General features: G+C 40.3%; 1 protein-coding gene across 1 annotated transcript in view; it reads right to left on the reverse strand.

Moving 5' to 3' along the window:
- Positions 1-10,880, reverse strand: part of LOC105937994 (protocadherin-16) — a 117,174-nt gene extending 106,294 nt beyond the window's left edge. The window contains exons 1-2 of the mRNA XM_012879584.3: positions 10,491-10,880; positions 1,497-3,317 (exon numbers count right to left, since the gene is read on the reverse strand). Coding sequence (XP_012735038.2) covers positions 1,497-3,296 — 1,800 coding nt within the window. The 5' untranslated portion in view covers positions 3,297-3,317; positions 10,491-10,880. The remainder of the gene's footprint in view (positions 1-1,496; positions 3,318-10,490) is intronic.
- Positions 10,881-27,244: the final 16,364 nt, after the last annotated feature.

The following is a 27,244-nucleotide window of genomic DNA, read 5'->3' on the forward strand; positions in this document are numbered from 1 at the left end:
TCACATAGCCCGCCAAATACACATGACTGCAACACCCATGCATGCCAAAAAAAAAGGCTAAAAGAAGTGCCTTTCAAGGTCTACCTCACATTTAGGCACTCGATTATGCATGGTATAAGATCGGTCCTTAAATACACTGAGCATAGAGATTCATTGTCTGCCAAAACGTTCATATTTTGAGTATTTGGTTTAGTCCAAATTTTCAGCACCAGTTTCAGAACAACTCAAAATTTTCCCGAGTGAGGAGTTTGGAAGATGCTACTTTAAAGGAAACTGTGTTAACGACCACACGTTGAGACATGTTTGTTGTCCATTTGGCTGCGAGAGAGCGAGAGAAAGCAAGACTTTTGGCAGCAGGCCTGGACAGGATACTCTAAAGTTGATGTTTCATGCTTTTTGGGATTACAGTATGTTGTATTTGAAAAGGATTGCAACCTTCTAGAAATCCCAGGTAGGGAGGACACACAAAGAGACTACTGCCTCTGTTATGCTAGCTGTGGCAACTGCACTCATAGTTAAAATAAGATGCTAAAGCCCCTTCACAAATTTGACTGTTTTAAAACAACAGTAAACCCCTTTTTATGGCATCTGCTCTAATATTGGCATGACTTTCTCATATAACAAAATTACCACTCAGCGTGTGCTAGTGTACTTATATATTCTTTTAGTTCTTAAAGAGAAACTAAAATCGGCTAACTAATTATCAGTAGGTCAAAGCTTTACAAAAAGTGGAGATGGTATTGTCCACATAATTCTGATCGGTGCAAAATCAATGCGTGTACCTTTGCTCTCAAAAAAAAAAACAACACAGCTCCACAGAGATAAATTACTTGAATGACATTAACACCCTATGAGTTTCTCTCCCGTTGTGATATCTGTCTTTTTTCATTAAACTTGCAAGACATAGTTGAGAAAACAACACTTCCAGTGAAACAAAACTACATTTGAATAGAGGGCTGTAATTTGTCTCAACTTTAATTAATCTTGTCGTCTGGAGCCTTTTTTTCCCCACAATGAACTAGGCTAATTAAGGTGCCTTTTTAAAGTGACATGACGTATAATTCTTTAGATAAAGCCCAGAATTTGTCTCTGCCTGTGTATCTGAAAACCCCTTTTGTGTCTGAGCTGACAGGGTACTTTAAACTGCCCCTGTTACCATGGAAACCTTTTAAGAGGTGAGGGAAAGGACAGCCAAAATGGAGATCATCGTGGCCTAAAATTGCAGGTAAATCCTCAATAAGACCATCCAATTTCAACAGCTTTACCAATAAAAAATAATGTATCTCAGAGGGGGAAAAAAAGGACTCAACACACCCATCAAAACATTGTCTGCTCCTATAAATTTACATTTGTTTTATTTCCAGAAAAGCCTGTGATTTGCACGAGGCACCTTTGGAACCCGGCCTACAACCGGAGGAGTTCTGATGAACATCAATCTCTCCACAGACTTTTATTAAAAAAACAACCCAGAAGAAGAAGAAGAAAAAAAGTCCTACCTGAAGAATGCAGGTCCCTGGAGCGGTGTTCTCCTTGATGGACACATTGTAGACGTTCCTCTCAAAAACAGGCTCATTGTCATTTAAATCCTGAAGTAAGATGTTTACCACTGATGTGGAAGAAAGAGGAGGTCTCCCCCCATCTGTGGCCACTACAGTTATACTGGGACTAGGGTTCTTTTCATAATCCAGCTGCGATAGAGTGGTGATAATGCCTGTAACAGAGTCTATACTGAACCAGCTGTAGTAGCCACTTTGGTCTTGCAGGATGCTATAGTTAATGTCCCCATTTGGTCCCTGGTCTTTATCTCTTGCAGTTACCTGCAACACAAAGCTGCCTGGGAAGACCACTTCAGGGATCACTTGTCTGTACACCGGTTGATCAAAAAGAGGAGGGTTGTCATTAACGTCAGTCACCTGGATGACAAATGAGGACTCGGCCCTGAGCGGAGGTGTGCCTGAGTCTGTCGCCATCACCCTCAGCTCATACGTGTCCCTCTCCTCTCGGTCCAGAATCTGGTCCACACACACAAGATATATGATGCTATCTTTCGTCGTTAGGCCAAACTTTCCATCTCCTCCCTCCAATGACACATTCACATTGGCGTATTCTCCATAGTCTGGGTCGGTGACTGAGATCCGTGCTACATACTGGCCAGGCTGTGCACCTTCTGAGATTCTGGGAGACCCATCCTCGCTCAGGAAGATTATGGTCATGGTGGGCTGGTTGTCGTTGTAGTCTCTGACATGAATGGTTACAAAGGCGTTGGTCACTTCCGGATGGGTCGCGTTGTCTTGAGCCTGGATGACGAGCTCATGGACTCTCCTCATCTCAAAGTCCAGCGGCTTGTTCAAAGTGATGACGCCGGAGCGAGTGTCCACGACAAAGTATCGGTCGGGGTCACTTTGCCTCCTGTTGATTTCATACAGCACCAACCCGTTATCTCCCTCATCGGCGTCTGTCGCAAACACCTGCAGGATGTTGCTTCCTGGTTGGAGATTCTCAGATATGATAGCATGATAGCGGCTCTGGTTGAAAACAGGAGCGTTGTCGTTTATATCTTGTACGATAATGTCTAGGGTCAACTGATCAGTTCGCTTGGGTGAACCCCCATCAAAGGCCTCCAAAGATAGCGTGTAGGTGGATCTTTTCTCTCTGTCCAGAAGTCCGTTGACGACCAGGTCCAGAAAGAGAACCTCACTGCTTCCCCTCCTTGTCTCCAAGGTGAATGTCTGGCCAACATTTCCATCCTTGATAAGATAGCCCTGTGTTGTGAACTGCCCCTTATCACTGTCCACAGCTGGTTCAAGAGGGAATCTTGTGCCAATAGCGGTCTGCTCGGGAATTTTAAATGTCACTCTGTTTCGGGGAAACTTTGGAGCATGGTCATTTATATCATTCACCTTGATAGTCACTTCTATGGTCACGCCTGTCATGGTGACTGCGATGAAGCTGTATCTGTCTCTCAGCTCTCTGTCCAGAACTTTGGCGGTTTTGATTATGCCCGTGCTTTCATCTATGTCCAAATCCGTGCTCACTCCTGTGCCCTCGTGGTCAGAGATGAAATACAAGGATGCTGCAATACCCGGAGGAAGTCCCGCACTGATGTCACCAACAACTGTGCCAGCTGGTTGTTCCTCATCTAGCTGTAGCTCAAGGGTCCCAAGGACAAAAGATGAATGGAGTGTTAAAAGCTCCAAGGCCACATATACCGTTAGCACTATCCTTGCGCCAAACCAACCCTCGGAGCGCAAAGGATCCATTCTAGACTTTCCAAAACCCTTGGCAGCTGTCTTCATCCTTGCTTCTTCGATTTAAGCCTGAAAACACACAAAGAGGGAAACCTGAGTCATATCAAAATGTCACAACACCTGAAACCGAGAAAATATTTAATATTTTTAAGGTATTTGAAGAAAAAATAGGAATGTCTTTAACACATTCTCTTATGTTTGTTGGCTGAATTCTCCGCCATACCAGAGAAAACGCCTAGTGTAAAACATTTTCCAACACGTCTTAGCTCAGCTAATAAGTCAACACCTTGTTCCGTTTTTAAAACTGTTCTTTTCTATGGAAGCAACAAAAACCCAAGCCAGAGAATACCATCTCATACAGGGAGTCTGGGTGTGCTCCTTTCGAAGAAGGTGTGAAAATCACATTTGCCTGGACACCCTGCGTGATGCATGTAGGAGCACATTCTGCTATAGAGCTGGAAGGGAATGTTTCCATTGCATTTACAGTGGATATGAAAAGCCTGCACACCACCTTTAATGGGACATGTGTCCTGTAACACTAAGTGAAAAATCAATACATAGGTTGGGAAGGAAAATGTAATAAAAAGAGAAACTCCAATAACCTGATTACATAAGTGTGCTCTCACTTCCACTAATAATTTGTTTAACCCCCCCTTTTGATTTACATCCATCATTCCACCTTCCACCAGACCTTTAATTATGAAGAATCTAAATAACTATAAATAAAGTGTAGCTGTCTTGAAGAAATTTCTTGACATTTGCCTATTTCCATCCTTTATCTAAAGCTGCAGCTTGCAAAGAGGTTACTGAGAACCATCATCCCTCTTATTGTCAAAGGTATCCATCAGGAGAAGGCTACAAAAACCACAACATTACAGTAAAGACAGTCTTCTATAACTGTAGAAAATATGGAACAGCTGAGGCAACAACTGACCGTTTCTTCATAAATGATCCACAAAAAAAATCAAACAGACAGAAATTGGCCAAGGAGGTTGACAATTCCCAGAGGCAACCCTGAAAGATCTGCAGGACTTTCTTTGTGTTCTGCATGTGACAACAATCCCCTGGACTCTCCATATTTGGTTTGGAGAAAGGAAAAGGGTTGAAAGACTGAGCAGCAAGGTCCAAACAAATTATTAAAACATATTTTTTTATATATTTTCCCAATCAGATTATCTTTTCATTTTAATTTTACAAGACATATAGCCCTTTAGGAGACATATGTAGTTTTAAAATGAGTCGCTGGTCTAATTTTTGACTGTTTAAATCCTTTATCTACGAGTGTAAGAGAAAACTCCTATTAGTAAAGCATATTCATCTCTCCTTTAGTCGTTTTTCTCCTTTTAATGATAGAAAAAATTTGCAATAGATATTTCATAGTAGGAAACATCTCTAAAGAAACAGCAAAAATTTGGCAATTAGCCCACACCGCCACAGACGATCTGTAACTGAGAATGGGAGACACTGCGAAACTGTTCAACAAGATAGTCGCCATCTGCTGAATAATCCCGAACCACTAAGTGTCTGGCACACTGAAAATGATTGTGTCGTCTAACTCAAACACAGCAACAGGCTTCCCAGTTGTGTGCGGTTCTGTCTAGGTTTGAGTAATTCAAAACTACGCTCCTTGGTTTCAAAGAACGCTCTACTCTAACTTTGAGGAAACATATAAAGATGAACATAACACAGTATTGAATTTCCAAACAGCAGAGTTTCTCAAGAAAGCTTTCCAAGGCTCCCCCCAGTGGTTTAATACACACTTACATGGAAACATTCACAACCCGTCTGTGTGCTCATGTGTGCGTTTGTGAGTGTGAGCGTACCCACTAAATCCCTCCCATGTGTCTGTGAGCGCAGTGTGGTGATCTGTCTCAGCCACGGTAGTAGCGGTGCGTTTGAGTGACAGAGTAGTAGGCTACAGCCGAATTGAAGGGCTCCACACAGTCTACCTCTTTCCCTTTTTCTGGCTCGACAGCATTATAATTGAGGTCCTCTGGATGCTGGCCATATGTACACAAGATTCCAGGCCTAATTTCAGTCTGCCATAATTCAAAGCCCACAACACAGAAAATGCTAACTTTTAATGTCATAAAATCCATTTACTGTGAGCAGTAAGAAGCCTTCGGGCTCATGTTTTAAAGTATGTCATTTGATAAAGTGTTGCTGATGGCTTGCTGTAGTTAGCAACAAAAAGTAAATTCTACCCTAACGTCCTACATCAAGTTCAAATCCATATTTCCTTCAAGAAGACAATGCAAACTCCAAATAACACAACCTTGAAAGAACTAGAAAAAAAACACCATTACATTCCATTACTTGGATTGTTTCGCAAGTTCTCTTCTTGGCAAAAATATATAAGCACACATCCATGACAGCCTGAAAATCTTGACTGCGCGTGAACTTTGTAGTCTGAGTATTGATTTACTTTACTGCAACACTGGGGATGAACTTCAACATCCTCAGCACAAAAGGGAGCATTTTAGAGCCCGAATCTTTGACCAAATGCCACGTCTGAAATAATGCCTTTTCTAGTTGAGCTCCAGCAGAGGACCTCTGCAGAGCAGCTCAGCCTAATGGATATAGCAGACACAGCTGGGTAAGACAATTGCACAATACCAAGTTTAGTAAAGTGTGTGGTTTAAAAAGATTTAATAAAGAGCGATACATTTCTACACTAAGGCCACTAAGCACACCAAGAGAGTAACGAACACAGTCGCCTAAAAACCAAGAACGTTATAAGTTACGTTTGTGAAAAGCAGATGTCTGAAAGTTTGGGCATTTTATTCATGCAGTGGTGATTAGGGACATTCTACTGTAAAATAATCTCTTTGCAAAAGCCCTTGCCTTCAGAAAAGAACCATAATCTCCCTTGCATCACAGCCATAGACCATGATTAGTCCTTTCCACTAAAGTATATCTTTATGTATCAGACGCAGTAAACCTGTGGACAAAGGTGCTCTGATAGGTACAAACTAAACTGGACCTTTTGCCCCACATGCAAAATGCTACATGTGTGCCAGGAAACTATACCTTAACACCACGCACAGCATGAGACATGGTGGTGGTGGCAGCACCATCCTGAGGAGATGCTTTTCTTCACAATTGGACGGGAGCTAAATAAAGGAAAATCCTCTAGGAAAACCTTTTTGAGCGCACCTTACAGCAACCTCCAGCAGGGCAACCCCCCCCCCCCCCCCCCCCAGTCATACAAAAAGAGCTGCAATAGAAAGCTGCAGCTTTAAGTGCATTTGAGTGGTAGACCCTCCCAGTCAGAATTCAGACCAACATCTAATTGGGAATTTGTGGCAACACCAAAATGTATTTAAAAAAAGATTCTACCTTCATATGACATGAGAAGAATGGGCTCAACATTCCGTCTCCTGATGTACAAAGCTGGTGGAGAAACACCCCAAAACATGTGCAGCTTTGATTGCAGTAAAAGGTGGTGCTACAAACAGTGACTCACGGAGGAGCAGAAAACAAATACAAATCCAAATATACTTTTCAGATTTCTGCCTTCCTATTTTGCAAAACTTGTACCAGTTTCCTTCCACTGAATAATAAACACAGCACTTTATGTTGATCCATTACAGAATTTCCAATAAAATTCATTGACGTTTGGTTGCAATGTAACAAAACGGGAAACGGATCAAGGGCAATAATTGCATTGGCAAGGCACTGTAGCGCTCTCCCAGTTTTTTCTTTCTGAATCCTTTAAACTACCCCAGTCACCAAAATCACAGCAAGCATCTGTAGGTGTTATAAACATGACAAGTCTTTTTAAATACAGACAAACGTCATTCTGAGCATTCGGCCACACGAACTGAATTGAGAGAACGCTGAAAACATCAGGGTTGCGCCAAATCTTATTCACACCTTATAATGGAAAATTTGTTCCATCTTCTTCAGGAAAAAAAAACACATTTGACGATTTCTACCTGACTTCTCAGTTTTCTCTGAAGTATTATTTATGTCTCGTGCCACTGTAAAATCAAACAAGGCTCCGGTTAGGCATGTTCCACTAACAACAAAAGCAAACTCCTGTCTCTCACCTTGAGCGAATACAGACTCTGCCTAAGATATAACAACACTTACAAAACCCCTCTGAGTTTGGAAGAAGTGGGAACATTTAAAGCTGCTGCGAATGAAACTAAAACAACAGCTCTGTGAAAGATTCCTACTTCCAAGATACAATATTGGATCTACCAACATGTGTTTGAGGATTATCAAGCTTGTCTTAGGACTTTCATTGATGTATTGTTCTTAATTTACAAGATGATCTCATTTACAGAGGAAAAAAAATTTGCTTAAAGTGTGAATAAAATAAGGATGTTCCTGAAAAGCAACCGGACAGCTAACCTAATTTAATTAACACAACTAGACCATTTTTACCGCCATCAGAAAGAGGGACAACTACAGTGACAGACTTTGTAAAATGAGCATGTCAGAACTCCAGTTAACTCAAAGAAAACGTCTGTGGTTTCGAGACCATGCCAGCCAAGCAAGGCTCAGCGGAGCCATAATGGAAACCACAGACAGAGCAGCAGATTGCCTGGACATGAGGATGACAGGCTTAGCACAAAGCAAAGTAAAATGCTATGAATGTTGGCCAAACTAAGTGCTGCGTTTCTGTGCCTTGCATTAGTCTTTGAAACCTCACTCCGTGTGCATGTAAAAGGAGCAGGAAAAGCCATCACGGGCCTCCACATGCATGTGCGCACCCCTGTAACAAACACTGTGCTGAAAAGGCGCACTTTCTCTCTTTTTTCCCCCCCTCTGAGCCCTTTTAGCCCGAGTTTATGAGGGTGCGTGACAAGAAGAATCATCTTCTTACCACATCAAGAGCAGCATGGGTCTGTTTAACTATTTGTTTAAAATGTTCTAGCTAAAATAATTATGATATATGTTTAAAGCGAAACTTTTTGTCACTGCGTTGGCAGCACGAGGGATTGCATCAGGAAAAAAAAAAAAACACATGCGTTTAGTTACGAGTACCAGTGATGCAAGACGATAACAACAACTGGAGCAAAAGTTCCCCCTCGTGTGAAAGCACTTAAAGGGATAGTTTGGATTTTTCTGAAGCGACGTTCTGCAATATGCAGCAGCATATCTACCTGATAGATAACTCCCTTGGTCTTTTCACTTTGTATACATCCAGATTAGAGGGCTCCAGGTGCTGAAAATAATGGCTTGTCAGAGAGGGGCTATGACCAAAGTCTTTGGCTAAATGTGGGGGCTTTGTAACATGTGGGAGCACAAATACAAATCTATGTAAATATGCAGGTTTATATTTTCATGGGATGCTTGGTTACTATCTGAAATAGTGACATGTGTATATGAAGTATATACAGGGAATTTGACAACTAACCTGAAATGTTGTCAACACTCTATTTATTCTTGTTGAAGTTTTCTTTCCTTGTTTTACTTTTTTTTCTTTTTTTTCCACTTCATTAATTTTCGGTCATTCAGCCAGTACCATTTGACAGCTTTGGCTGTAACTGGTGCATTTCCATTTGTATTGTTCAAATTTTCATTAATGCATAATGTCCCTCTTCAGCAAAGACAATAAATCCAGTGAGAGTGGACTTGGTAAGAGCATCTTAAGACCAACACAATCTACAAACGTCATAATGGTTTATGCAGACACTACTTTAAGAAGTTATCACGTTAACTATTTACATTGAGAGCCTTGATTATTTACACAGGGAATGGCCAATGGGGACAGTGTGCCTCAACATTTCTTCCTGTGTGAAACATAAATTGCAGTAAATTAGCGTTCACTTAAACCCGTTGTGGTTTTTCTTGTTACATCGTTTTACTTTTCTATCAATAAGGAAGCTTATGTGTTTCACAAAAGACGTTTATTGGCAGTGCAGTGCCTCCTACTTGTATTCCCTGTGAAAATAAACCCCTTCAATGAAGGCAAATGCTCAAAGTAAACATAGTAAGGCTTAGAATTTTGTTTATAAAATACAATTTGCATAAACTGCTATGACTAGTTTTTTTATATATATATTGTTTGGCAAGTGGCCTTTATTAACAGTAAGTCAATCAGGAAGGTAGCAGCAGGAGGAGGGGGAAGACATGCAGCAAATAGTCGGTAGTCCGAGCCCTGGACAGATGTCTGAATAACAGCCTCAGAATAAGGTGCATCTGCTCTGATGCTGAGCTTCTTATCATCCATCCCTGCAATGATGGTTTTGAGAAGGAAATAGTTTTAAGATGGTACAAGTCTGCTATGGTCTTGGTCCCTCTTGGACTACCTGTTAAATTCAACCCAGAGACAAACTAATTGGGCTAAATGAAGCTAAATGTAACCTTCCAACAGGACCCAAGTTCAAAAATCCTGACCTACACTGGCATTCAAATATTTTTTTTAGGATTTAAAACAATTTTCTAAAGCACAAGGTGGTCATCTGCAGAGACAAAAACTGCACAAATGTTTCACTTTATTCAAACAAACTTGCACTATTTGTCTTCTATAGACCTAGTCTGTTTGCAAATAAAGCCTACTAAGAGTTATTATGTGTTTGAACACAACAAACTCCAACCCTGCAAGTTTAAAAGAAAAAAGAAAAAAAAGCTGCACCATAGCGACCAACAAAACCACAACTCTAGTGCGAGGTGATGGACCCCTGTGGAGGTTTAATGGATTTATTAATTGAGGGAAAGGAAGACCCCATCCACGGTTAATGAACAGAAAGTCTGCCGTCTCAGTCACCGTGCCGTCATGTGGAACCGTTTGGTCTGGGCTCAACTGGCTCAGGAATGAGGCGTAAAGAGGCGATGCAGCGGCTGCAGCAGCTCCGAGGACAATAACTCCACGCTGCACAGTTCCAGAGGAATGTTTCCGTCTCAGGGGGGGGTGCTTTAATCACAAGCGACAAAAACGGGCAGTAAATCTTTTTTTTTTTTTTTTTTTTGGCCGCTCTTCAAAGTGCAGGCTGTGTGCGGCGCTTTTGTAATATTACAAAGAGTTTGAAGCAGGACGCGCTGGTGCTGAATAAGTGCATCATGTTTAGAACATCGTTGGAACTTCTTTTCAAGTTTCCAACCAACCAACTCATTTCCAAAGCAAAAGTTATGAGTTTTTTTTTTTATTATTATTAGTATTATTATTGCGGCTTCATGATCAGCGACCACCCAAAGACGCTCAGAGCGCGTCCGGACTGCCTCTGACAGTCCACGTCTCATCTGGTGAGGCTGTGGAGAGAGAAGATCTTCGCCGTGGACGATACTCACATTTATCTGTTCCCCTCTGGTGATGTTCATGCAGAACTACAATACGTCCACGCTCTTATAAGTTCCCCGTTGTGAAGCAGAAAATGAAAGTTACATCCATCTCAGGGGGAGAGAGAAAATAAAAACCGGGTTGCCTTCTTCTAAATCAGATCGTCTCCGGGGCGCAGCACAAAGATCTCGATCAAACTCTGTCGGATTTCTTCACGAGAAAAGCCAAAAGTGAACATGCAAAACTTGCAGCGAAACTTTCCTCACGCATGGGAGGGAGGGGGGTGTGGGGGGCGTTCTCGGCTCTGCGGCAGCCTCTGCCGGCGTGACTGGAGGTCTGTGGGGTTGCAGACACACTGCCGGGGCTGCTGCGCGCTGAACTGAGAGCAAACGATGTGGGGGCCGGCCAGTGGACGTCCGTCTCCAAAATCTGATTCATTCAACACGTGACGGGCTGCAGCCTCCCGCTCCTCTCCCCTTTACCGTTGCTGCTGCTGCTCCTGCTGCTGGGATTGCATGAAGGAGCCACTGCAAGGAGGCAGTGCAGGTTTGTGCTGAGCTCTGGTGCCACCATCCTATCCAAAGGAGAACTGTAAGCCACTTCGCATGCAGTTATTTCTACCAAACGGTAACCTGTGTGTTTTTTTTTTCCATTGACAAAAGCACATTTTCACCTCAATGAATAAAAACATCATAGGACATAAAATTTCTTTCAAAATTTCTTGCTGCACCACTTAACTAACAGTCAATTCAAAAACGTAGACTTGTGTATTGAGTACTTTCATCAGTGATTCACTTTAACTGTTTATTTTTGATGATTATGGCTTACTTACTTAAGACCAACAGAAAAAAAGCATTTCTGATTAAGAAAAAATAATGTATGGACATGTTATGAAATAATCGTGGACAAGACTGTTGATGTGGATGTTGTCCAGCAAACAGACTATAACCCCCTTCACAGGGATGATAAACCACAAATGGCCATGGCAAATGAAGCTGGGTGCTCAATGAGTGTTGTTTCAAGGCATATTAATGGAAAGTTCAGTGGAAGGAAAAAGTATAGCAGAAAACGGAACAGATGAACCCAGACTTTTCCAAGATTTACAACTGTAAGTCAATTTTATTATTATCGCACCTCTCTCAGGTTGCAGCTCTTGTTGCGTTAACACACTCCAGAACCAGTTGGGGTCCATCCTAGACGGGTGGGTAGTCCGTCACAGAGAAACACAGAGAGACGCACACCTGCACAAACACTCTAAGGGAATTTTAGAGAGACCACTTAACTAACAGTCATGTTCTTGACTAACAAGAGTTTGGATGCTCAGGGACTCAAACCCAGGACCTTCTTGCTGCATGGCATTATGAACCCCATAAGGTAAAGGTTCAGAATTTGTATCAGTGAAGGAATGTGACTTTTCGATGATGTTCATCTGTCCACCAACAACAAAAACACTGTGAGGTGATGACGGGTGGATTTTTACACCAGGATCTCACAAATAATACTATTTTTAAAAGCACATTGAAGAAAATAAACTGCTCCTTCCACTTTGTTTGTGTCTGGGTGAATGACACCTAGAGGCACAAGGATCAAGCTGATGGCCTTAGTTAATACCGCGGCAGATGAGAAACGTTCGACAGATTCTGACATTGAATCTGAAGCGCTGAAGTGCCACTTGAGTTGCAAGAGGTTCAACCTTACTTATCTGAGCCAGAGTTTGACTCAGACAACTTCCGAAGATATAATAAAAACGACAACGATTGTCCTTAGAACTTTACTGGGTACAAATATATCAAGGTTAGAATATTTACTGATTGGCTTCTGTGTAAATTCACCGTAATACCCTGTTTGTGTCAACTTAAACATGCATTTTGAACTCAAACTACTTTAGCGCACCGGGGTATCTTTGAAGCAATGACACATGTTCCCATTTATTTTACCTCTTCCCTCTAGCATTGACTGGAACAATGGAGACTGCATAGGCATTTTTTGCGGGCACACACATGATGGGGCTCACTGGTAGGATTCAGCTTATTATAAATCTGTCTTCCTGATGATTGCTTTCGGCTGAAGTACCAGGTAATGCGGCAGTTGTGCAGAACATATTATTGGGACTTAAAGGACACCTTAATGGTGCAAATCAACCAAGCAATGGACCAGACGATGAGAACTTGACTTAAAATGATCACTGAAGATCTTTGATAAGGAAACCTGTCCATTCCGGTTGCTCCGGTTCCCTTCACCAAGCTCTTCCATTGATTTTATTGTTGCCAGATTTTCCTGAGATTTCCCATGTTTTGTTCCCACATATGGCTCAAAGGTATTGCTCCAGCTGTAAAGAATATAAGTAAACACATCTGGAGGAATTCAATCTAAAACATGCAAGCAAAGACAAAAACAACAAGGGACCTCGGATCAGTTGCCGTATGCCTTGAGTGATGTCACCAGAGGAACATGGGTGTGGAAACTTGTTCTCTGCGACGTAGATTTTATTTCGATGAAAAAGCAATTTGCAGTGGGATTGCAAAACAAATTGACAATAGTCTATAGGTGACAAACTATATTTAAGGCAAGTTTGATTCAATAGAAACTGCAACACAATGCGAACGCCCAGCTTGAAAACTGCCCAGGATGGTGACACAAGCAATTACATGAATTTAACACGAGAGACACTAAAGCATCTCCGAGAAACATATCAGACACAATGTAAACAGCTATAATGTAAAAATAATGGCCCAGGCTTCAGGGCTCTTCGGGCTCCTTTCCAAGGGTTAATTTAAAGCTGCCCTAATACCTTCAACAAAAACACAGCATCAACGAGCAGGCCAAGCCGTCATAGACAAAGCATTTTCCCTCAGATGTTAGCAGTCAAGCAGCCTCCTGGGGGTATTTTTCATCTAACGTCTAGAAAAGAAACAAAGCCTGCAACTTTTCCTGGGATGTTGTGACTCTTGAAAGGAGCATAGCCTGCATCATCTGTCAGCTCCCAGGAGGAGGCCCACTTTTATCTCCCGCAGTGCAAGAGTCATAACCCTGCCTCACTACCTTGTCAGTCACTGGAAGCCTTAAACACCCTGAAACCTGTGCCACATTCTGTTTAGAGCTGATAAATGAGAGCACAACAAAGGACACTATGCTGTGCCAGTGTCGTACCGAGGAACATCTGATACGGTTTGGATGCGTCTTCGGGATTTATGTTGTGATCACTAAAGCAAAACGCATCATACTTACTCTTGGCAAAACAAAATAAAGCTTGATTTATTGCAAACAAACGCAATGACAGCACGGATGATGGAAAGTAATGGTGTAAAGGTATTGTTCTGTTTGCTCTGATTAGGAAAACAGAGCCATAAATGAACAGCGGTTGGACAATGTCTTCCCTGCCTAAGCACACAATTTTTTTTTTTTTTTCAGCTAAACCTTTCTTTTTTTCCCCCTCCAGGCAGCCCAATCATCTCTCCCCACTCGGTGAACCTCTCTATCACAGAGCGGAATGAGTTCCTGAGGTGCCAGCTTCTTATTATGACTGTGACAGAAAGCTAGGCAAACTCACACGGACGTGCATGCACAAACCAAAAAGCCATGATAGCTCACAGCTTTGCCTCCACGGGGATAATCATCTGTTCTACCTTCAAAAACTGCCACGGCTTCATTTCCGGAAATAAGATTGTGTTTTGAATAGACATGCCCTTTTGTGCACACAGCCCGACCATCTTAAGGGTAAAGGTTAAGATACGAGACACAATATTTGAAAAAAATGTATTACAGTGTTTAATAAAAGTCAGTGTACCTAGATAAAGGTACGGATAAATAATAAACAATGACAGAAGAAACAGCTTATCTTTATCCTGATTTATTTGCTACATAACCCGTGGGGCTGATCGGAGAAGGTTTTTGATAAGGATGTGATGGCTACCCAACCAGGGCTCCCTTCTGCAAGGGCGTGGCAATAGAACTCGGTAGAAAAAAAAAGAAGAAAAAATCTGCTTCCCAATTTTTTTATCTTGCTTAATTTTATTTCCAGTCAATGCTGATGGGCCACTCTTCTTTGGTGTGCAGTGTAAAAAGAAAATATGGCGCCACATCAATGGCTGATGTTAATACCGGTATCTAATTTACATGTTCAAACTTAAACTAAACTCTAAATGACTGTTTGAGTCTTTTGTATGAGAAATATACAATGCATTTGATCATCTCTTGTTCAAAATCTAAAAAGCGAAGACTGTGGTCACACCTGAACTGAACCACTCTGGTGGTGGTCAGGAGTGGCTCGCCCAGCGTGCCATTCATCCATGAACTGATGCTAAGCCTGTTTTACTGTACAAGCTAAAGGAATAACAGTGATGACTTTATTTTTCACGGTTTTTGTTGTCAGGATTTGGGTTTTGTTATGATTGTGTGTTCTGTTTAGTATTAGGTCTAGGTTCTGTATAAGTTTTGGTTTATGGAACAGGTTAGATTTTATTGTAGTTTGATTTTATTTATGTTTCCAGTTCAGTTCTGTCTCCCCCCAGCAATCTGCCAGCTCACTCAATCTGTTTACCGGCTCACTACCCTACTTATATCTGCCTCTGTCTCCTGCACTCGGCCAGATCATTGTCTTAACAAGCCTTCGGTGAGTTTTGTCCAGCGTTCTCTTTTTGACTGACCTGATTGCCTTTTTGACTTCTGAGCCAGCCTGATCCCTGAACCTGATTTTCCTGCCCTGTATGACTGCTTACCTGTTTTTCCGACCTGGACCTGCCTTGAGAGATTCTGAGTTTGCCTTATCCTGGTCTGTACTTCTGCCTGTTTTGGACTGCTTTTCGTGTACCGGATTTTGGACTGCCATTCTGACCACTGATCCTGCCTGTCCCTGTATGTTCATTAAATCCTGTGTTTTCTTATACCTCACTTGTTTTGGTTTGAATACTGGGTTTGCCTGATTCACGTTCACAACATTTATGAAGGAACGCAGGATGCAATTATCAAGATAAACATTTTTTCTGGTGTTCAAATTCATTTAAAATATCACAAGACACATATGTATTGTAAAATTTCCTGTTGGCATTCTTATCAGACAACAGGTGAGCGTGACAGGATTGTCTTTTACTGGGATGTAGGCTGAAAGATGGAGAGATTTACTGAAATGAACAAATCTAACTGATGAATTTATGTGTGGTTTTAGGCAGATTAGTAAAGATCCTTTGAAAACCTTTGGAGTACGTGTATTATGCAGTGACTGAAGTTGAGAGCCTATAGCTACTTCTTTACTGCTCCTGTGAGTCATAGCAGATCATGAATAAAAACTAAGGTGTGGTAATGAAGTATAAATCTGCAGTTCTACTTTGAGGTTAGACCCAGCCCACATCACAAGGTTGTAGTCCTAGTAATTTCTTTTTTTTTTCTGTCAGGCCTATTTTAGTGATATTAAACCATAAATTGGAGGGAAAACCACAGAACTTGGCTCCTTTAGCTCTGCTCAGAGTCCAAGGCAGAAATAATAAACAGATCAAATTTAATCAAGGATAAAGTTAAAGGCAGAAAATATCAGTCTGCCATAAAAAATACAGTGATCTAGAGCAAAAAAGATACCAGCTGAAAAACCTTTGAATTAATTTATCTCAGACAAGGTCCACTCTTTTTCAGTTGCTCCATATAGTATGCCAGTAGGGATTGCTGTGTTTAAGGTTTACATACATATTCTTTTTTTTTTTTTTTATCATAACGACAACTAGTTATGACCATGCATTAGCTGATTGGTTATGGTTAAAACTATGTTTAGGAAAACTGGAGCATGAGCATGGATCTATTCTGAGGAAGAGCCTGATCCTCTGCACAGCCCACCCATCAAGCTGCAGTGCCAGATTGTTTGTCTTGATTGCAGTAATCCATACTTCCTACTAGTTATGGTTTCAATTCTAAAAAAAAAAAAATGATTTTCTTTCTTTTCTCATAGTGCCCTTGAATAACCTTCCTGGAATAGCTGTCTTTCTCTGGCCACTTCCTGGTTCACTCCATGAATTAAATCCTCTCCTTTGAATCTTAACCATGACAATTTAACCTACCAGCCCAAAGAAATTCGTCCCTCCACCCTCAGCAACAACAACCAAATCAGCCAACCTTACAGAAGAAATAAAGGTTGGTCATTCACCCTCTTGTCCATGAAACGGTTCACTGCCTTGGGATCCACCTTACTATTGTTGTGCCATTACGCATGTTTTTTAAGTTATTTAATGTTTTATAAATAACTCTCAGTCTGTTAGGTATTGTCTGGTAAACATAAGCCCAAACAGATGATATCAGGACAATAGTTGAAAGGGTGATTTGAGCACTGGTGTTCTTTTAACAGCAAACTCTGCACACATATGGAATATATGAGTGACAACTTCTCTTCAAGCACAAGCTTTTATTAACAGATATAAATGAAAATCCAGAGAACACCACTATAGAATGTTGTTTATTTGAATTAACACTATATTTCAACCAACAAATCCTCTCTACTAGGCTAGTGAAACTATTAAGTGAAACTACTTTTATGTGAAACTGCTAAGCAAAATTAAGATAAAGTGAAGCTAAGGAACTATGTACACACAAGATAACAAAAGGGCAAAATAAAATAGTATAATAGAAAACTGTCTTAAGAACAATTCATTCTTGGGTTCACTGCAGATCCAAATTAGAGACCCAAAGTTCTTCTTAAAGAATATGGAATGAGGTTAAATCAAATTAACTAATTTAGAACAGGTCTAAATTAATCTGACATGTTCAACCCATCCACAGTGCAAATCCTGAGTTAGACAAAACATTACTTGAGGAAATAACATTTTAAAGAATGATTTGCTAAATAAAAATCAATAACCTTTAGGACACTTGATTTTATTAATGTCATTATTTCTCCTGGAAATAATTCAGACTCAAATCGGTAACTTGGGAAGCTAGAGGCACTGTAGCAAACTATTGGTCGGAAATGATGTGCCGGGGTGCATCCTGGCCATTATTTAGATTAGCTTGATGAGTTAACCTTAAGTTACACGAAACACAGTTAAATAGAAATTAATGTTCCCTATTAATGTTGTAATAATGCGCATTACACTATTGAACGATGAAGGAGCCAAACGAGAACAAGCATTATGTTTAACACAAACCGTAGTTATGTTTAACTAGGGTATTAGCGAGTTATTGGAGAAGCTGGTAGCGGCTAATGCTAGCAGTATTTGGTGCCATTAAAAAAAAAAGACTTTTAAACCATATTTTGTCATAATGAGCGGACTTATGGAAACCCTTATGTAAATAAAATTTGTTATAACTGTAAAAACACACTCCAACCACATCAGCAAAGTATGGTTTCAAGAATGTTAGCCGAGCTTAGCCTGTTAGCTCGTCTAGTTGTGAAACACATTAAAAGTAAACCGAACTCCAATTCGGACACCGGTAGCTCATCCGTCCTGCTGCTGAGAAACAGCGTGCAAAAGAGAACGATGAGGGGAGTGAGCTTAGCTTTGTTACGGTGCCACCCGCTATGAGGGGCAGTTCCTTGGTGCCTGTAAAAATCTCACATTTCTCTGCGGCATATAATTTATAGTCTGATTTTATATTCCACATGGCCGAAAGGACAACGCTATCCTTGTGTTGGTTAAAAAAAAAAACAGTTCAGCCTCAGTCAGATTTCCAGAGCTTCATCAATTCCCGTCTTACTTTTCAGAACATTACCCAGAATACTGATGAAGATTACTAGCCCCTCTGAGACATCCAAACGTTACATGCAGTAAACCTCTCACTAATCTCAGCTGTCAGCTCAAAATTAGTTCAAGCATTGGAGCTGCAGATTTTAAATATTAAACTTGACAAAGAGAGCTTTTGTTATTACTGCAAACACAGTGGAGAACTAAAAGAATCTGACTTTTGACTGCGCTGACAAATAGGCCAGGATGGTTGGATGGATGGATGAATGAATGGATAGATAGATTTGCATGGTATTTTATCTACAACACACAACCATAACCAATGCATCAAACACACAAATTATTTTACACTTGCAAATTGGAATTTCTGATAGAAAAATCTATTGTTTTGTTTTAAAATCAAACTGACTCTATGCCAAAAGTGGATAAAGAGACTGGACCGGATTACTATCTGGATCAAAACACTTTGGAAAGTAATTCTGTGAGCTATGAATTTATGAGCCTCGTGTACTTATCTGAACACGAGGCCTGATGTAGACCTTTTCCTGAGACCAAACACTCACCAGAAGCCCTGTCAGAACATTTCCTGCAGATTGTTTTGCATATGTGGTAATATGAGCCGTGCTGTGGTGAATGCTAAAGTAGGACAAGTTCGTAGGTTCTTTGAAAACAATCATTATAAATCAAATTAAGAAATCTGTCACCAGTTCACTGCATAGTTTTGCACTGTATTTATTGAAAGGACATATTCTACATAGACCCACAATATAAAATCCTTTTAGGAGGCTATAGGATATTGAGTTCACAGATGTTTTTCATTTGGCTAAGAATAGATCCAGGACCACGTTGCTTTTAGTCAAAATGTTAATTAATTGCTCTGATACATTTTTGCATACAATGAACACTGCCTCCAAAAGTTATCCCAATAAATCATTCATGCTTAGAAATTTTAGTTTTACTATACAGAGGCCTGCACTTTAAAATAAGAGCCACATATATTCATATAAAGTTTGTGGGATTCACATGAACCCAGAATGCAAAGAAAAAATGATATCCGTGTCTAAATTCAGAAAAAAAAACTCAGTATTTCCTACAGGCTAGTGTAGTTAGGTTGGTAAGTGTGGGGTGTTTTATCAGTGTGGATACTAAATTGCTTTACCTTTTCCCATACTGAAATAGAAGACAAAGGGAACGAATAGAGGATTATCTCCAAGAAAGAGCAAGCCTAGTTTTTCAAAGGATTGTATTTGTTTTCTACACAGAATCCCATTCCAGAGGTAAAAATCAAAATTTGGCAGGGCCCTCTTTCTCCTCGACAGTTTCTGCTTAGGAGGAATTATTTGTTTGTGTGCAGCAAATTGAACTCAAATATGTGTGGCTCAATGGCTGCAAAAACAAAGCTGCGGTTGACAAAGATCCTCCAAACAGTATAAATGTACAATGGGCTAAAAAAAAAAAAAAATGTATTTCATACTTTGAGTGACATCAATGCTTTCTGGTACAACAAAGCAGTGAGTTGCTTGTTGTGTGGGAGTCGCTAGTTTTAACTGTTTTTACTGCATGTCAACAGACTTTATATTGTTTACAGCTGCCACAAGGGGGTGAAGCTAAACACTTTTGATGGTTGTAATGTTTTACTGCAAGAAAACAGGAGTGCCCTGTGATGGACCGGCAACCTTTTTAGGGTGTAACCCTGCCTCTCGCCCGCTACCCAAAATCTTCATTCAGAAACTCCCTTTGGACTTGGATTTTTTTTATTTTGTTTTATTCTGCGAGTTTTCTATTTTAAGAAGATTGCTGAGTTTTGCAAAGTTTAATTCTTTTGCTGGATTTTTGCCTGTTCTATTTTGTCCCCTGTGCATTTATTTTGGATCTAGTTGACATTTCTTCCTCCTTTAGACAAGCCCCCCTCGAAATTGTTGTCTATTCAGAAAATTTTACTCACTGGTTCCCCGCCCTCTTAATCACTACTTCTCAGTATTGATCTTAAATGATTCTTCTCTGGTTTCTCCTGTTGTTCCATATGGTTTCTGGTTCTTCCTGTGTTTTCTGACGTTTTTCAGCATTCCATTACTCCTTAAGAAAAAACACCTCAAATGATTCTAACTTCCTATTGCCTGGGTTTCATACAAAAACTACAAAATGTGACATATGGGGTGCTGCATATGTTTGGCTGATGCCTTGATTTTGGAGCTACAAACACATAAAATAACAATACAGCTATTACTTTTGTATGTAATCTTTCATTGCTTTATTGTTATTCTTCATCATGGGTCTAGGTTGTTACCATTGCATTTTGCAGCTATGAAGGGAAGCAGTGTGCTCCAAAGGTCCCTAACAGAACTGCGCTGGTGATTTTCCACCTTGTCCCAGGTGGACCAGGTGGGACTTTAAGGGCTCTTGCTGCGTGCCACATTTTTTCCGCAATTATAAATCAGGGACTGGGGACTAGATCAGGGACTGAATCAGGGATCTGGGACAGGTTGTTCAAAACAGGCACAACTGTCCCTGGAAAGCAGGGATGTGTGGTCAACCTAGGTTACATCTTCATGAAGATGAGTATCCAAACACAAAAGTTTGAACAAAAAGATGAAACCGCACCAAGCTGGAGGAGCCATAATAGGCGCTGTAATACCTATGCCATGCCAGTGAGTGGCAAGGTAACACTGCCACTCAAAAGAAGAGCAGGACGAAAACATAAAATGCAGGAGAGAGAAAAGAAGCGTGTGTGTGGACTGACAATAAGGTGGTCTATCCATCCGTTATCTAACACGTCCATCCCTTGTGGGGTTGTGAGGGGTGCTGGTGCCTATCTCCAGTTGTCAATGAGCGAGAGGCAGGGTACACCCTGGACAGGTTGTCAGTCTATCACAGGGCAACACAGAGACAAGCAGGACAAACAACCATTCTTGCACACAGTCACACCTAAAGAGAATTTAGAGAGACCAATTAACCTAACAGTCAGGTTTTTGGACTGTGAAGTCGGAGAGAACTGGGTACTGCATGCACAGGGAGAACATGCAAACTCCATGCAGAAAGACCGAGGACATGGGTAAGACTTGAACCCAGGACCTTCTTGCTGTATGGCAACAGTGCTACCCACTGTGCCACTGTGCAGCCACAGTCCAAAATGTTAGTGCAAAATCAACAATAACTTCAATAGTGACTGAAATGCAACCGCAACTTCAAAGTTGCCACTGTTCTTGTTTGTGTTAGCGCATGCATGTGAAGGAAGAAGTGAGATCTCGCATGGCTCGCATGCACAAATATGGCAGTTTGTAGCCGGTTATGTGGATAGAGGTTCGCAGACGGTTCCGTGGCTGCGGGAAGCTACAAAGTTTTCCACTCTGGGAGCGAGTTTCAAATGTCGTCGGTTTTACAGCCGCTTCATCTGAACGGGACCACGACCACCTATCCGACTAACATGTAGTCAGAAACAGCCAAGCTTGTCTTTGTGTGAACGGGGCCTTAGAGATATTTGGCAGCATGTTAGGAGGTGTGAATCAATAAGTGTCCTTTGTTCATGTACAAAACCTGAAGTCCAGTTGTTTTGTTTTTTAATCTTTTTGGATTTGTGTTCTTAAAAAATATCTCTGAACTGCTGCACCCTTACGTACTAACTCATGTCAGCATACCAGATGCTCTTAAAAGTCCTCCAACTTGCAGATCAACCAGGCTCCATGGAGGTTTTACCAGATTGAGCTGTTTTTTGTGTTTTTTATCTAACTATATTTTCTTAAATTGTTGCAATTGCATTTTCTGAATCTTTGCCACTTTGCTTACCACACAGTTGTTTACAGCTACATTGGCATTGATATACAGTAATTATCCATCCATCCATTTTCCAAACCGCTTTATCCCTCATGGGGTCGCGGGGGGTGCTGGTGCCTATCTCCAGCATTCACTGGGCGAGAGGCGGGGTACACCCTGGACAGGTCGCCAGTCTGTCGCAGGGCATACAGTAATTAGTAAAAAAAAAAAATATTCCATTGTATTTTCATTTACAGTGGTTCAAACTCCTGTTTGGCCAGTTGACCTTAACTAAATTTAACTTATAAGGATGCCTGATTAAACCAATAGAATTATAAGTGACACTTACTAGTAGATATTACATATAATCACAGTTTCTTGAATAGTCTAAGAGTTAATTGTAGAAAGTTATCACCTAATTTATTGGTTGTCACAGAGAGTAGATGCTAATGCACATTTGGCGGAAAACCTCCCATTGAAGATGTTTCGTTTTCGTGTTGGAAATACAGCATGAAACAATTAAAAGGCATAAGTACATCGTACCAAATATCTGAAATGACCAACATTCAGTAAATGTCAAAACACTGTTGAAACCTTAATGTTTGATTTGGCATCCTTATTATTATGATACTTGGGTTTTTTTTTTTTGTTTTTTTTTGCTTAGTTCTGTGTTCTTTATTGTTGTTTAAAGGGTCTTGCCATATCCAACTCATTTATCAGTGTTAATTAGAAATATGTTGCCATATTAGTTTATTTGTTTACGATATGTTTCTTAGTTTATTCCTGTATCCTTTTACTTGATCTTCCAATTAGATTAATGAAACATCATGAAACATTTGAAATGTTTCATGATTTTCAGTTCACATTTTTGGACCTTGAACATAATTTTTGCTTCACCTCTGCCTTCCTTTTGCCTGCATTTGGGTCCTTCACAGCCAGCATATCTTTTTGGAACATCCGTAAAGATCTTAATGTTTACAGACCAAAAAAGAAACAACACGTCTCTGCCTTTCATTACCTATTTATAATGAACTGTACAAGGATCTAAACCCATCAAGAATGTATGTTCATCTGCAGTTTTTGACAATTGCTTTCACTGAAAGAAAATTTAAAAATGTAATTAAAGACAGACATCTATAAAAATCATGTGCCAAGCAATCTGAAGACAGAAACTCTTATAATAAGGAACAAATGAACATTATGTTTTTTATTGTTCTTTTGTATAGCTGCTGGGATAAATGTAATACATACACTCGGTGAGCGTTAGAATCCCAAATATTCTTTAATCTCCAGATTTATTGCCTCTAAAAACCACTTCGGATTGGACGATTTTTGGGCCACTGTGTACTTTGCACAAGTCGGGGATATAACAAAGACACCTATAGCCAAGGCTTCTCTCTAATTAATACACTATCAATCACATTGTCTGACATTTTGTTTTCCCGCTGGACGAAATTCCTGAGAGATTCTTGGGGGTCTGACCAATTCTGATGGAGATCACCTTTATTCCTGAGGAATGCATTGTGTCGTGGAGAGAAGGAATGCGCCGCACTCGGAGCGATGCTCTGGAATTTCCAAAACAATTAAATTGCTCAAGCAACCATTGCTTTGAAGAAAGACAAAAAAACTGAGTAAAAAAGGGATCTAATCCTGTTATTCCACATTTAGGAGCGCCGTCACTTGAGAACGTTCAGCATTTGTTGTCTATTCGTTCCATCGTTTTCTAACAAAGACCAATAAGCTTTGGCACTAAAGTGAGCAATCACAGTCAGGGTCAGAGTGAAGCAACCTGAGGGAATTCCTTCATCTCTTTGCCATGGTAGCCTTATTGAACTTTGCTACATCATCAAAGCATCAGGGACGACAGGATAAACAGGAATAATTTAGAACCATGGAAACTATTTTCCCTGTCCTGAGTTAGTGGCTGTGATCATTTTTCTTGGCAGATGTGAAGCTTTTTGGCTGGTTCGACAGGAAACATGACTGACCCACACCCACCTAAAGCCAGTAAATTACTCTCCTTTATTTATAGTACAGAGAATAAAAGTCATATCATATCACATTTTCTCTAAACTGAATAAGCAGGGCATTTCTGAATAAAAATAAATAAATGTAATGTAATTATGTGTAAAGACTACATAAATTATACTGCACAGGATAAGCTAAACAATTCAGTTAAAACAAGAAAAGTTACTCTGGAACACAGTTACTCTGTGTTACATATGTTCTGTCTTAATAGATTTAGTCTGTTTTACAATAGAGTTGTACACTGGAAATAGCAGATGTGCAAATAATAATGTTGTGTCGACTATATATTTGCAGATAAGGTATCAGACCTCAAGCCTTAACTTGTCCAAGAGACCCAAGATTCATACGGCCATGCTCCTGAGCAAACAATTAAAAGATGTGCTTTTTTTTCTGAGCATCTTCTCTTTTTCAAGCTGCAATTACAGCCTATTTGTTTTTTTAACGTGCCGTATTTGGTCATGTGAATCTGCAATATCAATTTTAACAATAGAAATCAAGAAATTCAAGTGTTCTAATAATTAAACAACAAGAAACTCAATAAAAGATGTCAACATTCGTTTTTTAATGCAATTTTACAGACTGTGATTTTCGGTGAGGAAGATGCATTTATTTCATCTTAAAATTCAAACTCTACATGCGAATATCACATCAGGAGCAAATGACGCAAACATTATTATTTAGCATCAGGCAGGAGGTTTGCTGTTTTAAAAAGGAGATATTTAATTTGGTGTGCTGCTGATTGTTGAAGCGAGAGTGAAGACCAGGGTGAGATCTAAAGAGCTTTCCAACGCCTTCAGAAAAAGACTTGTCTCAACGTAAGAGATTTAAAAAGGTCAACAAGTGCAGGACAAAACGAGTGACACATCTAGTAATTTGCCTGAGCCTGTTCGTCCAAGTTCATCCTGAAAGCGAATCACAAGATGGGAAAGGAAGTCTCCAGAAAAAAAATTAGATGAGCACTGGCTAATGAAGTGGAAAAACTATGTTAAAGTAAAAACTTAGTTTTGTAGCGCACTTCAAACAACAGCGGACAATTAGAGCTTTCTACTTGGGGTGGCCAGACTCAGCCATAGAGATAGGAGGCTCAAAGTAGAGCTGCTGCTTCTCTGCATCGAAAGGAGTCAGTTGAGGTGGTTTGGGTATCTGATCAGGATATATGGGCACGTCCCACTGGGAAGAAACACCCGTCAACCTGGAACCTGTTCAAGAGTTTGGCCTGGTAACACCATAGGTTCCCCCAGAATGAGCTGGGGCGAACGGATGGAATATAATCAATAGTAACTCAATCAGCATAAATAAACTGCAACAACACAGTAAAACCAGTGTAAGAAAACCAGATGAAACAACTGTTTAAAATTAATTTTGAAACACATAACATGTCTCTGAAGGTCTGGACAGCCCGTCTGTTATCTGTAAAAACCCTTTAGAGCATGGAATGCAACCTGTTACATAAATTACATCCATCCCCTGAAACATAATAAATGTTTCTCAATAGTTTAAGAACAACACAAAACAGCAAAGCCAGCGAAATCGATGGCACGCTCACCAAAAAGGATGGAGTACGAAACGGACGTGAAGTAGATTTAATATACGAGGGACCCATGGGAAGAGTCTACATCAGTATGTCATGTTTTAGTGTTAGTCATGCACAGATGTTAAACACCAGAGCTGCCATATTGTAAAGGGCCATGTGTGCTTTGCTTTCACAAACACTATAATCAGCAGCACTTAAAAAAAGCTGCAGAGCCCACAGCCAGGGTTGAACGTTGGAAATTACAGATAAATGCACCCACAAAATAATCTTAATGGTGACAGAAATTATTTCATGAGCACTTATTTAAAAAAAATAATACTGCATCCCGTTTTAACCCTTTAATAATTCACCGAGGATATGAATAAAAAAAACACCCTGAAGCTATAGGAGTTTTCCCCCTCGAATTCACCGGCTGAATATTTTTAACCAAATTAATCAGAAACGATTCAGGTGGCATAACAGATACAGTAGCTGTCTGATAACAGCAGTTTGAAAGAAGATCAGAATGTGAGATCCATATGCAGCTTCTGAATGTTCAGTAGGAGGACAATATTTCAAGGCTGATTTTCAAATATTTAACTAAATGCTTTTCCAATGCTCCTTTGCTCAACCCTTTCAGTACACAAATCAAAACCGGGAGAGAAAAAAATGACGAGTCATCAAAAGGTGACATGAGAATTTGTCTGGAGGAACAACTTTCATGAAAATTAAACGATTGCGCTATAACTGGGATTTACATTCATCGTCCCGCTAATATTTCAATTAGAACTGAAAGGCACAAGTCTAAAGCAATTTCACCTGTATTTTCCACATTGAACTGAGCCGTTATTAGGGGGTGATTGACAATTGTAACGCAGCTCACAGAATCTCCACAGACAGTTTTACCAGGAAGTGCCATTATAGCACAGATGACCTTATTAACTCACCTCTCTACATGCCGCCACTGTTCACCGCCTCATTTCTGGACTTAAAATGTCAGAGATAATAAAGCCGTCTTCTGACTGCTGAAAGAATATCAAGTTGATTGAACAAACTCATTCTGGACAGATAAATGTAGACAAAGGAATATTTCTTGTACAATTTAAATTTGCAACAAAATAAAAGAGCATCATTATGTTCCAGGTAGTTTTTGAAGGAAAAAAAAAGGTCTAAGATGCCAGAGAGAACCTGAGGAAGATTTAGAGCCAGTTAAAACCAGAAGACCCCCTTTGATGTACAGAACAGGACCGTTTTATTCCTATGAATGGGGTTTGAAGGGTCACAGTGAGGGTAGGTTACTGAACCTTGCTTCTGATGTCATGCTTGGTCAGCCTGGGCCAAAGATGTTGTTTTAATAGGGTGCAGAGAGAGAGAACAGACAGAGACAGGAGAGGGGAAGAAAAACAGGGTGTAATACCCGACAAAGTGTTTTTCAAATCACCATAGGGAGTCTGCAAGAGCGGAGGATTCTCTCCAGACCTGAAAAGGTCTGGTTTTAACATCAGCTACACTGCATGAATTTGTCTCACTCATGTGTGTGTGTTTTTTTTAATGTCAGGTTTACGTAGGAAATCTTTTTGTTGTCAATAACATATCAATTAGTTTCTCATTTGCGTCACAGTTTGCAGTCTGTACAAATGCATCAATCAGGAGAAGAGCGCAGCACAATTCCACAGCAATATACATACAGTGGTGCAGGGAAGGCAGACAGTATCGGTTGAATAAAATATTACAAAAACTTGCCTTTGTTTCGCAGCTGATGAAAAGACAAGAGGAAATCGTGTCAGCAGCAGTGACAGAGCTGCAGGATTTT

The sequence above is a fragment of the Fundulus heteroclitus genome, chromosome 18 (genome assembly GCF_011125445.2).
Source record: "Fundulus heteroclitus isolate FHET01 chromosome 18, MU-UCD_Fhet_4.1, whole genome shotgun sequence".
In the NCBI taxonomy this organism is placed as follows: Eukaryota; Metazoa; Chordata; class Actinopteri; order Cyprinodontiformes; family Fundulidae; genus Fundulus; species Fundulus heteroclitus.